This window comes from Suncus etruscus, chromosome 12 (assembly GCF_024139225.1).
Source record: "Suncus etruscus isolate mSunEtr1 chromosome 12, mSunEtr1.pri.cur, whole genome shotgun sequence".
Lineage (NCBI taxonomy): Eukaryota > Metazoa > Chordata > Mammalia > Eulipotyphla > Soricidae > Suncus > Suncus etruscus.
The window spans coordinates 91306394-91318934 of NC_064859.1; the positions used below are offsets into that span (position 1 = coordinate 91306394).

General features: G+C 56.6%; 1 protein-coding gene across 1 annotated transcript in view; it reads left to right on the plus strand.

The window, feature by feature from the left end:
* Positions 1-1956: 1956 nt before the first annotated feature.
* KCNK3 (potassium two pore domain channel subfamily K member 3) overlaps positions 1957-12541 on the plus strand; it is a 33520-nt gene continuing 22935 nt past the window's right edge. Inside the window, exon 1 of the mRNA XM_049784482.1 lies at positions 1957-2275. Within this exon, the coding sequence (XP_049640439.1) occupies positions 1993-2275 (283 nt within the window). The 5' untranslated portion in view covers positions 1957-1992. The remainder of the gene's footprint in view (positions 2276-12541) is intronic.

Genomic DNA, 12541 nt, shown 5'->3' on the forward strand with positions numbered 1-12541 from the left:
GGACACCAGCTTTGGGGGGGACGGTGATGTCAGTTGTGAAAAGGCTCATGCCCCTGCTGGCATTCACACCCTCACTAGTACTGATGCCCTGACTGGTACTCACAATTACTCATGTCCTCAATGGTACTCGTGCCTTCTACTAAAGGACCCAGGACCCCTCCTTGGTCCAGGGACCTGCTTCAGAACATTCTGTTCCTTCATCCCACCCAACTCAGGAATTGTACAGGCTGAGCAGGACTTGCATGAAAAGGACCCAGGGCCCCTCCTAGTAGTGATGAGGATAGTAGACTTAGAAGGAGAAGCACCCTTGGGTGCTACAATCACTGGCCCGGAAAGAAACAGCCGCTGAGGGGGGGGGGGACAGAGGAGCTCTACTGGGACTCCCTCGACAGGTGCTTAGCCTGGCCTACTGGAGCAGCAAAACAGCATGGGATGCCCGCAGCCAACATGGCATCTAGGAGACAGGGCAGAGAAGGAACAGGGCAGGGGAGGGGGCATTGTGCCCTCCTGTCTTCCTCACCCTCTGCCCCAGGCATGTCCTTATGCATGCAGGCCTCACCCTGGTGTTGGTGCTCAAGACAGACCCCACCTAGTAGCACGGAGGACAACTTGGTAATAATTCACATGAATAAGCATGTGCTTGCCCACTCTGTGCCTCAGTTTCCCCCGAAACAGGAAAGGGCAGGACGGCCAGGTCCTGGGTCCCTATCCTGTCTGTGTTTCCTCTCTCCTAGTCTACTATCCTCTCTTGTGTGTGTGCATAAGTGCATGTCTGCAAGGCCACATAGCTCCGTGGGGGTCACACCTCCCATCCCTCTGTGTGTCTCTGTCGGGACTTAATCTGCTCTCTCTCCTCTTCCTCTTTCTCTCTTCTCTTCCTCTCTGTCTCTCTGTCTTTCTCTTCCTCTGTTTCTCTGTCTCTCTCCTCTCTCTGTCTCCCCCTCTCTCCCTGTGTGTCTCTCACCTCCTTCTTTCTTTCTTCTCTGTCTCTCTGTCTCTGTCTCTCTTCCTCTCTCTGTCTCTCCTCTGTCTCTTTTTCTTTCTCTTTCTCTCTTCCTCTATCTGTCTCTCTCCTCACTTCTCTGTCTCCCTCTGTCTCTCCTCTCCTCTCTGTCTCTCTTTTCTCTTTTCCTCTGTCTCTCTCCTCTCTTTGTCTCTCTCTGTGTCTCTCTCTTCCTCTCTTCTCTCTCTTCCTTTCTCTCTTCTCTCTGTATCTTCCTGTCTCTGTCTCTCTCCTCTATCTTCCTCTCTTCCTTTCACTGTCTGTCTCTCTCTGTCTCTCCTCTCTATCCCTGTCTCTCTTCCTTTCTCTGCTTCTGTCTCCTTACCCCTTTCTTCCTCTCTGTCTTCTCTTTGTGTGTCTCTCTCTCTCCTCTCTCTCTCTTCTCTTTCTTTCTCTCTTCCTCTGTCTCTGTCCTCCCTCTTCCTCTCTCTGTCTCTCTTTCTCTCTGTGTGTCTCTATCTTCCTCTCTCTTCTCTCTCTCTTACACTCTGTCTCTCTATCTTACTCTTTCTGTCCTCTCTCCTCTTTGTCTCTCTCTCTGTCTCTGTCTCTCTGTCTCCCTCCCACCCTCCTTCCCTCCCTCCCTCCCTCCCTCCCTCCCTTCCTCTCCCTCCTGCCCTGCTCCGCCCTCCCTCTGCGCGTCTCCCGGTCCTTATTTGGCTGGGCGGGCGGGCTGGCTGGCAGGAGGCGGCGGCGGCGGGAGGCGGCTGCGGGCGGGCGGGCCGGCCGGGGCCGGGCCTGGTCCGGGGCCGGGTCTGGGTCCGGGGCCGGGTCTGGGTCCGGGCGGCCGGGCGGTGGGTGGTGCTGAAGGGACAGCTCCGCGGCGTCGGCGTCGGCGCTGGCTGCGGGTCTGGGCGGCAGCAGCAGCCATGCCCCAGGCCGCTCGCAGGGCAGCAGCAGCGGCGGCGGCGGCGGCGGCGGCGGGAGCCTGGGGGTCCGGGGGTGCCGGGGGCGCCGGGGGGGCGCCGGGCGGCGGCCGCCCCGGGACGATGAAGCGGCAGAACGTGCGCACGCTGGCGCTGATCGTGTGCACCTTCACCTACCTGCTGGTGGGCGCCGCGGTGTTCGACGCGCTCGAGTCGGAGCCCGAGCTGCTGGAGCGCCAGGCGCTGGAGCAGCGGCAGCAGAAGCTGCGGGCCCGCTACAACCTCAGCCAGGGCGGCTACGAGGAGCTGGAGCGCGTCGTGCTGCGCCTCAAGCCGCACAAGGCGGGCGTGCAGTGGCGCTTCGCCGGCTCCTTCTACTTCGCCATCACCGTCATCACCACCATCGGTAGGTCGACCGCTCGCTCGGGGGACCCCCGGGTGGGTGGGTGGGGGGCTTGCAGGGGGGTGTGCGAGACGCAAGGTGCACTGTGCAGGCTGGATCTCCCTCCCCACCCTGGTCCAGTCGGGCTCCAGGCAGCGCTCAACCCCGAAGTGCAGACTGGCATGGGACCCTGGTTGGGGTGGGAGGGTGGCTTGCAGTGGGGTGTGCAAGACGCAAGGTGACTATGCAAGCTGAATTTTTCCTCCCCACCCTGGTCCAGTAGGGATCCAGGCAGCGCTGAACCCCGGGGGTGTAGCCTAGCATGGTAACTACTACTTGGGGGGACCCCTGGGTAGGTGGCTTACAGGGGGAAGTGCAGGGTTCAGAATGCACGGTGTAAGTTGGATCCCCTCCCCATCCTGGTCCAGGCAACTCTGAACCCCGGTAGTAAAACCTGGCATGGTAACTATTCAGGGGACCACCCCACCCCCAGTAGGTGGTTTACAGGGGGGTGTGCAGGGTGCCAGATGCACAGTGCAGGCTGGATTCCCCCTCCTCACCCGGTCCAGCTGGGCTTTAGGCAGCACTGAACCCCAGAAGCGCAGCCAGGCATGGTGACCACTTGGGGGCCCCCGAGTGGGTAGGGTGTACAGGGTGCAAGGTACACGGTGCAGACTGGATCCCCCACCCAATCTAGTCTAGCTGGGCTGCTGATGGCGCTGAACCCCGGGGTGCAGCCTGACATGGGAACTACTGGGTGGGGGGCTGAGGGGGGCTTACAAGGGGGTGTGCAGGATGCACGGTGCAGGCTGAGCCCCCCTCCCCACTTTGGTCCAGCCAGGCTCCAAACGGCGCTGAACCTGGAGAGTGCAGACTGGCATGGTCTGTCTGCCCCTCCTAGGCGGCATGGACCTAGGCGGCTCCAGGCAGGGCCGCGGAGGAGGTGCCCATTCCTGGCCAGCCCTAACTTGTCCCTGCTGCCACTACACAACACGCTGCTGCGCCAGGCAGGGCCCTGGGGGGATCTGGAAGAGTGTGAGAGGGGCAGGAACGAAATGGTCCCTCCAGGCCCTGTCCAGCTGAGGATCCCCAAGAGGAGGAGGGGTGTGGCCCAGCCAGCCCCTGGAGCTGGAGGGCTTGAGTGTGGTTGCTTTTTTCCCCCTGACTCCTGCGATCCCCTTCTGCTGCTCCATTCCCCGCCAAGAAATGCCTGCCTGCACCCCACCCCACCCCACCCGGGCAAGGCGATCCACATCTTGGGGAGACAAGTGCAGGCAGGTCCCCCCCCAACCCAGAGCTCCAAGCTCCGCAGTAGCACTCCTGGCTCCTGAAAACCGCCTGTAACTGCAGCTGTGGGTGCCGCCTGGTGGGGTGTGCGAGTATATGTGCGTGTGTGTGTGTGTGTGTGTGTGTGTGTGTGTGTGTGTGTGTGTGTGCGTTTGTATATGGTGTGTGTGTGTGTGTGTGTGTGTGTGTGTGTGTGTGTGTGTGTGTGTGTGCGCGCGTTCCTCCAGTTCAGAGTTTGGCCTGGCCAGCTGGTGCCTTCCAGCCCACAGAGCTAGTGCCCGTAGTCAGTCAGATCCAGCCCTGTCCACATTCTTCTCGGCTTTTCCCAGGGCAATAGTCACCTCGTAGGAATGGCCCCCAGTTCTCTTTCCAAGACTGGGCGATGCAGGCAGCCACATGCTTGCTCTGCTCCCCGAAGGGTGTGTTCACACTGGGACACACGACTGCATGAGAGGCTAGAGTAGCCCGCAGTTTGGGAGGGTTAAGGTGGGCCGGTCCTGTACAGATAGGCTCTGTACCCCCTCAGCGTCCCATTCCGACTGCTGCCCAGCCACATACCCCACCTCCTGGATGCCCTTGGGTGAGTTCCCTCTCCTCTGTCTGGTCTCAGGCTCCTCCAGATATCCCAAAGGTTCTGAATGGTTCCAGACAGTTCTGGATAGTTCCAGAAGGTTAGCTAGCTGAATTGGTCCCAGGTCCCCAGGCCCCCATCTCTTGGACTTGAGACCCCGTGGCCTCACCCCGCCCCATTCCTAGTCCTTCAGGTTGTCTCCTCTGTCCTGTCTGTTCTATCTGTATCCTCTCTCTGATCCCCCTCCTTGGCTTGGCTGCACTCCTGGGGGCTCCGTGCCACCTGGCAGAGCCCAGGACAAGATGGCAGTGTTTTCCTCTGCGTCCACAGGAGTCAGGGGTGGGTGAGAGATGAGAGACCCTTTCCACTGCAGTTTCCCCACCAGATGGCTCTGTCCTGATGACCCATGGCTCTCTAAGGACCCTGCACTTGGGTTATGTGGTCTTCGGATTTTTCTCTTGGAAAAAGGAGGGAAGGGGCTCCCCAAGTGTGGGTAGAGTTCCAAGGGGGGTGTCTTTCTGTAGCTCCTTTGGATCGAGGGTCACAGAGTCAGACATGCATAGAGAAGACCCACTTTCCTGGGTGTAATGATGACCCACTTTATTGGGGTAGAGAGAACCTGCTTTCCTGGACTAAGTGTTGCCTGCTTTGGCCCCGGGGGCACCTTCCCCCTTCCTGCACTGCTCCCCACTTCTCTGGAGCTGCTCCATGTCTCAAGGTTTCACCTGAAAATCCCCTCAACTTCCCATTCCTCCCCCACCCCAGGCTTTGGATTCTGTGTTTTCTTGCTTCTCCAGTTCCAGGGACTCCAAGACCCTCATCATTTCAAATGAGCCCATTTATTCCAGCCACACTCACCCAGAGGGCAAGCTGCCATCACAGAATGAGCCCAAAGCACAGCTCTGACCATGCCAATGTCCTTCCAGAAGCTCCCCTGACCGTGGGCTCTGGTCCACAATTCTCATCCCAAATTCCAAGGCTCTTCCTTCCTTCCTGGCTCCCGTCACCCAGGTCTGACCTCATTTCTCCCTTCTTCTCTCCATGGTCCCTCCCAGGCAGCCAGAGTGTCAAGAACATCCCCCCAAGACTGTCCATGCACATCCTAGAGTGTCTGACATACCCCCTAAGTTGCCATCCAGGTGCTTCTGTTCTTTTTCTCTGGCCCAAGTCAGCCTTCCCTGTGGGGTCCCGATTCCCAGATCCTTGAAGTCTACCCTGACCCTGGCAGTCTGAAGCTTGGGACAGCTGCAACACCGGGTGTCATAATGACTGAGGTGACACCCTCAATATTGTTTGTAAGATCATTTGCCTTTTGCTTCTTATTACGGGGGAAGGCACACCTGGCAGCACTCAGGGGTTACTGCTGGCTCTGTGCTCAGAAATCACACCCAGCAGGTTAGGGGGACCCTATGGGATGTTGGGACTCGAACCCAGGTTCGTCCTGGGTTGGCTTCGTGCAACGCAAACACCCTACCTCTGTGCTATCTCTCCGGCTTGGCCTTTTGCCTCTTTTCCCCCACCTGGACTCAGCCTCCACAACTGAGAGCCATTCTGTCCCCCTCCTGGCCCCAGAGCTGGCCCTGGCCCCAGTAGCACATATACAAGCACCCCAGAAACATTAAGAGGGGTGGGAGGCTGAAGAGATGCAGAGCTCAGCAGGCCCCATCCTCCCTTTTCCTCCCCACATCTCCCAAAGTGCTCTTCATCCTCACCAAGAAACCGTGGGCAAGGCGGACGGTGTGGTTGTGGCCATCATTTATTTATGAGGTGCTGGGCCCAAAGAACAACAGCATTAGAGCAGCACCCCGAGTTGTGGGTGTCCGAGCCCTATCCAGTGAGTCCTGGCTCTTTGCCATCGCTTGGCTCATGGACTGCTGGGAGCTGTCTTAGCGGCTTCACTGTACATTGTGATCAGAGACTGGGAGGCAGGATGGGGCGTCTACAGGGCACTGATTCTGACCCAAACCTCCGGGGTAGCGGCCTCTGCTCTTGTGACCTCTTTGGGGACCTAAATGAGTCTCCCCAGGGCCCCAGCGTCCTGTCGGGAGGCCTCCATGCTAACCTCCTGCACCCAGTCCCCTGTGATCATAGTGCACTCTCCTCTCATTTCCTGCTTCTCCTTCCCTCTGGCAAGGAACTGGCAGTCAGCAACCTGCTCTGATGAAGGCAGGGGGCTCACAGACAGAGGCAGGGATGTCTCCAAGGGGCCCTTCTACCCCCAGGAAGCAACAAAATTAGACCCAGGAGCTAAACCTTCGAAACCCAACCTGAGTGCTTTTCTCCCAGCCCATCGCTGGCTGCTCCTTCCGCCTCTCCTCCCCCATGAAGCCCAGGCCTGGCTGGGATTGGCATAGCCAGACTGCTCCCTTGGTGAAGCCAGCCGGTGGGGTGCTCAGAGGCAGCCCTGATTGGTGGCAGGTCGATAGGGTCTAGATTAGTCATTCACCTCCTTAGTCACAGTCTCCGAGGCTGCAGGGAGCCCTCCAACCCCCTCATCCCTTTCTCCCAGCCAGAAACCCTTCCCTTCCTGTAGTGGGCCCTAAGTTTGTCTCATGTAAATGGAAACTCTTTTCTGGGAAAGCTTAACCTCCCTGGCTGTGAGTCATTAAACTCCTCCAGGGTCCCAGCCCCATCTATTCATAGCCGGGGCTGTCAGAGAAGGAAGGCACCTCGGGGATCTGCTAGTGCTGCCCCCCACTCCTCTGTCAAATAAGGAACCCTCAAAGTGAGAGTTGGCACAGCCAGAGGGCAGTGAGATCTGTCCTCTGCCCCCAGTGGCTCCTGTCTCCAGATGCCTCTAACAGCACCGTCTATAGCAGCCTCACCAGTCATAAGAATGGGGCCGGAGTGGTGGCGCAGTGGTAGGGCTTTTGCCGTGCATGTGGCTGACCCAGGATGGACCTGGGTTTGATTCCTGGAGTTCCATGTGACCCCCCCCCCAAGCCAGGAGCAATTTCTGAGGACATAGCCAGGAGTAACCCATGAGCATCACCAGGTATGCCCCCCCCCAAAAAAAAAGAATAACCATTGATTATCTTCTCTGGGGGCTCCATTCTAGATGCTTCTTTCCTCACTTCATTCTCTCTTTCCGACCTTCATATGGGTAGAGCCGGGCCCTGTTTCCAGCTGAGGAGCCTCGGGCTCCGCATAATGGGCTTACCCGTGCCCTCGCCACTTGAAACCGTGGCAGCTGTCCAGACGCACTGGCTCTTTGGCTAGATCTTTCTTCAGCCTTGACCCTTGTAGCTTAAGCGTTCACTCGGAGATAGCAGGGCGCAGGGAGCCTTAGAAAAGCCTTCTCGGGCTAGCTCAGGCCCCTGTGCTCTCACACCCCTGCCAGCTTCTGGCCTCCAGCCAGCCAGAGCCCCTTGACCCAGACTAGCACTGTGGCAGGGCCAGTCTCCTGGAGACGGCACTTGATGGCTCCCAGGTGCTGATCTCCCACAGATCTCCAAGAGCCTCGTGACTCGTGGCAACAGGAGACCAGGTGCTTGTGTAGCTGATAGTGCTGGAACTGAGGCCCCATCGGCACTTCCCCCATCTTCAGTTCATTCCCAGAGGGTCCCTTAGGGTCACCCAATGGCCAGAGACTTCCAGGAGATTCTCAGGAGAAAATTTAACCTTCTTCCCCCACGCCCCTCAAATCTGAAAGGAGAGAGGCGCTCTCCTGCCACCACAGCTCCCAAATCCCAAAGCCGTCCAGTGACAGAGGGAAAGATGACATGAGCAACCCTCAGATTAATCAGTAACCAGAGCGGCACCGTGACACGCTCAGTCACACAGCACATTCAATCACAGTTCTTGTGAGAATCCAGCCTTGGGGTGCCTATTCTGAAGACCCCCCCTCCTCTGCCCTAGATTTTCAGACCCATCCTTCCTCCCTACTCAGGGCACCCTCTGCTTCAGCCACTCCAGACCCAGCTGTGGAGTTTTATAGGAAGGTGGTACCATACCTAGAAGCTAGGAAGCCCCTGAGCTCAGACAGACCCACAGACCTATCCCCCAATCCCCACTGCTCCAGGCCCTGGCTGGGAGCAATAGGCTTTACTTGATTCCCATGGATAGAATAGTGGCTGCCCCGGGATAACAGAAAAAAGGAGCCTGCCACAAGTAATGACAGCAGCTATTTGGGTGATTAACAATTGGGGTGATTTTAGAACCTCCCCTACCCACCCACCCCCAAAAGGACCCTGCCTCCTGAGCATGGTGGCTGGTCTTTAACCATGACCTGTCTACCTCTGCGACTTCATCAGGGTCAGCCACGCCCCTTCCCTTTCTTGTCCCAGCCCCACTCGCCCCCCCCCCCCAGTGCCTCTGCAGGCCTGAGACACTTTCCCCTTCCACTAGAGCAGACACTAGGGGCCAGAAAGATAGTACAATGGGTAGGGTTCTTGCCTTGAAACTGGCAGACACAGATTTGATCCCCTCACCCCAAATGGTCCCCCAAGTCCACCAGGAAACAATTCCCGAGTGCAGAGTCAGAAATGAATCCTTAGTATCTCCAGGCGAGATTCCCCAGAACATGGGCAGACACTGTGGGAAACTCGCCAGGGGAAGAGGTGAGGAGGCTGGAGCTTCATCTAACTGGATCTCGAAGTTTCATCTGTGAAATGGGTGCATTGGACTAGTGGCCTGTACCCCAACTTCACCTTCCCCCACATTTCCCATTCCTCTATATCACCGTTGGGTGGCTGGGGGGTTGGTGGTGAGAATAGGACCGAAATAGAAGGCGCAAGACTGGCCATGGTGGGGACAGGACAAACACAATAAGTATTTTCAAAGCAAACATCAACAGGCACAGATGAATTAGGTGCAAATCACCACTATAAACAGCTTTCAGCTGGCAGCCCAAATGGGAACTCTGCGAGTTGATTTTGTAATAAAAAATAAATGTAGAAAAGATTGTCCTGCCGGCAGCCAGGGAAGAAACTGGCTCAGTCAGCCCCTGATCTTCATGGGTTTAGGGAGCCTCAATGGAGACTCTGAAGGGGCACCCCTTGCTGGGACCCTGCATGGAGTGACCTGTGAACCACTGTCCAAGTTCTGCTTGGCTCCCTCCTGCACTCACAGCCAGGGTGAGACCGACCCCTTATGGTAAAGGACCGGAAGCTGGAAAGGTTCCAGAGTGGCTCATCCCTCACTTGATCCAGGTCTTCATCAGTGCTCACTTTAGCACCCACAAGGGTCAGAACTCCTGTTCCAACCCTCTGGGTTTATGGTGGAAGGTAAATGTCAGCCTCACAGTGTCCAAAGAGATGGCTGGATCCATAGCTAACACTCCCCCCCACCAGGGGTACTTAGACAGGCAGAGCAAGCTGCCTTAGGCCTGTTCTGCTGGTCCCTCTCAAGCCTCAGATCCTCAAGGGACACATGGTCAACAACTTTCACTGTGGCAGAAAGAGAGATAGAGACAGAGATAGTGGTCAGAGTCCAGCTCAGCCACATCCCAGGTTAATTTATGCAGCTGATGACAGAGAATGTTTGGGTTACAAGAGATCCAGGAGCACCCCCAACTATGCATGCACACACACACACACACACAACACATACACACACACCCCAAGTGGCCCCTTCACTTCCCCATCTGCAGAGCCAGTAGCTTGGAGCCTTTGGGGCTTCCTTCCTTGAGGGGCCCTGAGTGTGCTCCCTGTCCCCCAGATTTCCACACTCTTCTTTTCCCTGACACTTCCAGGACTTTTGTGGGGAGCAGGAGGCTGACCCAGAAACTAAATTGACTCTTGGACTTGCCGTCCTGCTTGTCTCTCTCTCTGCTGCCCTAGAGGGGCCAGGCCAGGCCCACAGCCGCCTGCCTCAGTCTTCTCCTTTGTGCAGCGGGTCTGACTCCTGGGAAGAACCAGGGGGCTATAGGCTGAGGTTTGAAGCACAGAAAGTTTGGTTCTGGAACTGAATTAGGAGCCTAGCTGAGCTGTTTGCACCCACAGACCTGGGAGCCAGCATCTCCCTGCTCCTCCACTGCCCTTTCCTCCTGCCCACCAGGAAATCTCCTTAGATCCACAGAGATCAGGGCCCCAGAGAAGGTCAAAATAGAAAAGAAAAGAAGGTCAAAGTGTCCACACAAAGTCCAGGGGCAGTGTGACCTCTCACGAAAGAGGGACATTTCTGCTGGGACACAGGCAGTGAAGGCCCAAGAAGGCCCCCAGGCCTATGTCCTGGGGCTGCCAGCCCCTCAGCCCCCACTTTTTGGGGACATGGAAAAGATAAGGCTTGCTCCCCCCTCTCAGATCTGCCATGTCTCCTGTGTCCACAGCATAAAAGAGAGACTCTGACAATCGAAGAAAAAAGAGCTGGGAGCGGGCAGCATATGGACAAGGGCCGCTTGGAAGAGGCAGGCATGTGGAGCGAGAAATACAAACACCAGCTGAGCTGTTACAAGGCTGGCTGAGTCCCTGAGCTCAAAACAGCACCAGTGGGTTGAGTTGGTAGAAAAGTGGCAGAACTGGGTAAAATCACAGTTGACCAAAGGCACCTCTGGCTACAAAAGCTAGTGATCTCCCCATTGCAGGAGGCATACAAGAAGCTGTGGCTGGGCAGACTACAGAGATCACCCGTGCCTCAGGGGTTAACCAGAGAAGTAGCATGAGCTGGAAAAATATGCTCAGAGTTGGATCACAGAGAAACAGGTGTGGCTGGGAGGCAGGTACCAAGATCCCCATCAGGGCAGCTGAGCTTAGGCTCCTCCAGCAGACGCAGGAGCTCCTGTCTGCGGGCAGAAAGCCTTCTTAGGGGAAGCAGGGAGACTTGAGCTCTGCTTATAAACTCACAATTAATTCCATCAGCTCCCCCCACCCCCCAGATCCTGGGCAGCCATTGCCCTTACTTAAGTCGATTGATCACAGACTTTCCCCGCAGCTACAAAATGCCTTTCCAGCACCTCCAAGATTAATGTGCCGTTAAGGAACCAGGGCTTTTGTCTGGCCAGGCTGACACTCCAGCAAACCCCTCCCAGTACCCAGTGCTCAGACTGGGGCTGAACCCAAAGTGTCTCCCCCAGAGGCCTTGAGGGCGTGCTCTAGGAGTGCAGGATTAGGGACCCCAGAGCAGAATTTGCCATGTCCTCAAATCCTTCCATTCCCCAACCCGCTAGGTCCCCTTTCAATAGAAATCAGCTGTAGCCTCTTTCAATGCAGCTTTTTTTTGGTCTTGTTTGTTTGTTTTGGGTCACATCCGGTGACGTTCAAGGGTTACTCCTGGCTCTGTGCTCAGAAATCGCTCCTGGCTTGGGGGACCATGTGGGATGCCAGGGGATCGAACTGTGGTTCGTCCTAAGTCAGCTGCTTGCAAAGCAAATGCCCTACAGCTGTGCTACCACTTCAACCCCTCACTGCAGCTTATTGAACCCCAGAGAGAATTATGCAGGGACAGGCACTATGTGGGGTCCCAGGTGAATGGATCGTGACCCCAGATGCTTCTCTAAGAAACTGGTCCGTGGAGACCTGGAAGCACAGCTGACTTGGGGAAATGCTAAACGCCCAGAAAGGCATCCAGGAAGGCTTCCTGAAGCAGGTGGTCTTTAAAGAAGTCTTGAAGGGCGAGTAGGATAGTGAGGGGAAGATGTACTGAGAGGGGTGCAGATTGAGGGAACAGCAGGGCAGACTAGGGACTTCAGTGTGTCTAAGGAAAGATGTCAGGAACTGAACCTAGGGGGAGGAAGGGCTGGACTCTGGTGGACAGGCAAAGGGGCAACAGAACCAAACTGTGCTCCCCTGATTTTGATCCTGACTGAGGGAACCCCAAGTGAGCCTCTGAGTGTCTCCCTGACTCACCTAACAGCTGGGTACCCCAAACTCCTGCTGAGCCAGAGAGAAATGGCAATTTGAGCCCCAATTACCTCTGTCCCCTCAGCATGGACACCCAGAGGACTGTTTCTCCCTAGAGAAGTGATACCCCTACACAATTACACACACACACACACACACACACACACACACACACACACACACACACACACATGCTGCTGCTTCTCCTGGGTCCAGTCTCTACTGAGTTCAAGACTCAGCCCTGCCTTCCTTCCAGAAGGCTGCAGGAGCTCCCAGACAGTGCCAAGCTCAGCGGGGCAGCGGACACCCCAGTTTGCCCAGGGTTCAATGCTTCAGCTTGCTGCAGACTTATCCCAACCCAGGAATACAACGGCCTGGCCCAACTACAGCTCAACAACACAGATAACTGTCTCAGACCATCCAGAGTCACACATTCCAGCCACCAGCCACACCAGCTCAGACTGTCAGACCTGCAGGTGGGCAAAAAGTCTTCCAATGTTCCTCCAGCTGTGCCCGGCTCACCCATGCACAAGTGCTCCCCTGGGGCCTGAGGACAAGCAGATGTAGGCCTCACAGCCCCATGGTGCTGATGGGTGTTAGTTGTAGAAAGACTTTACCTCAGCAGGAAGGAGCCCCCTGGAGCCAGCCTCAGTT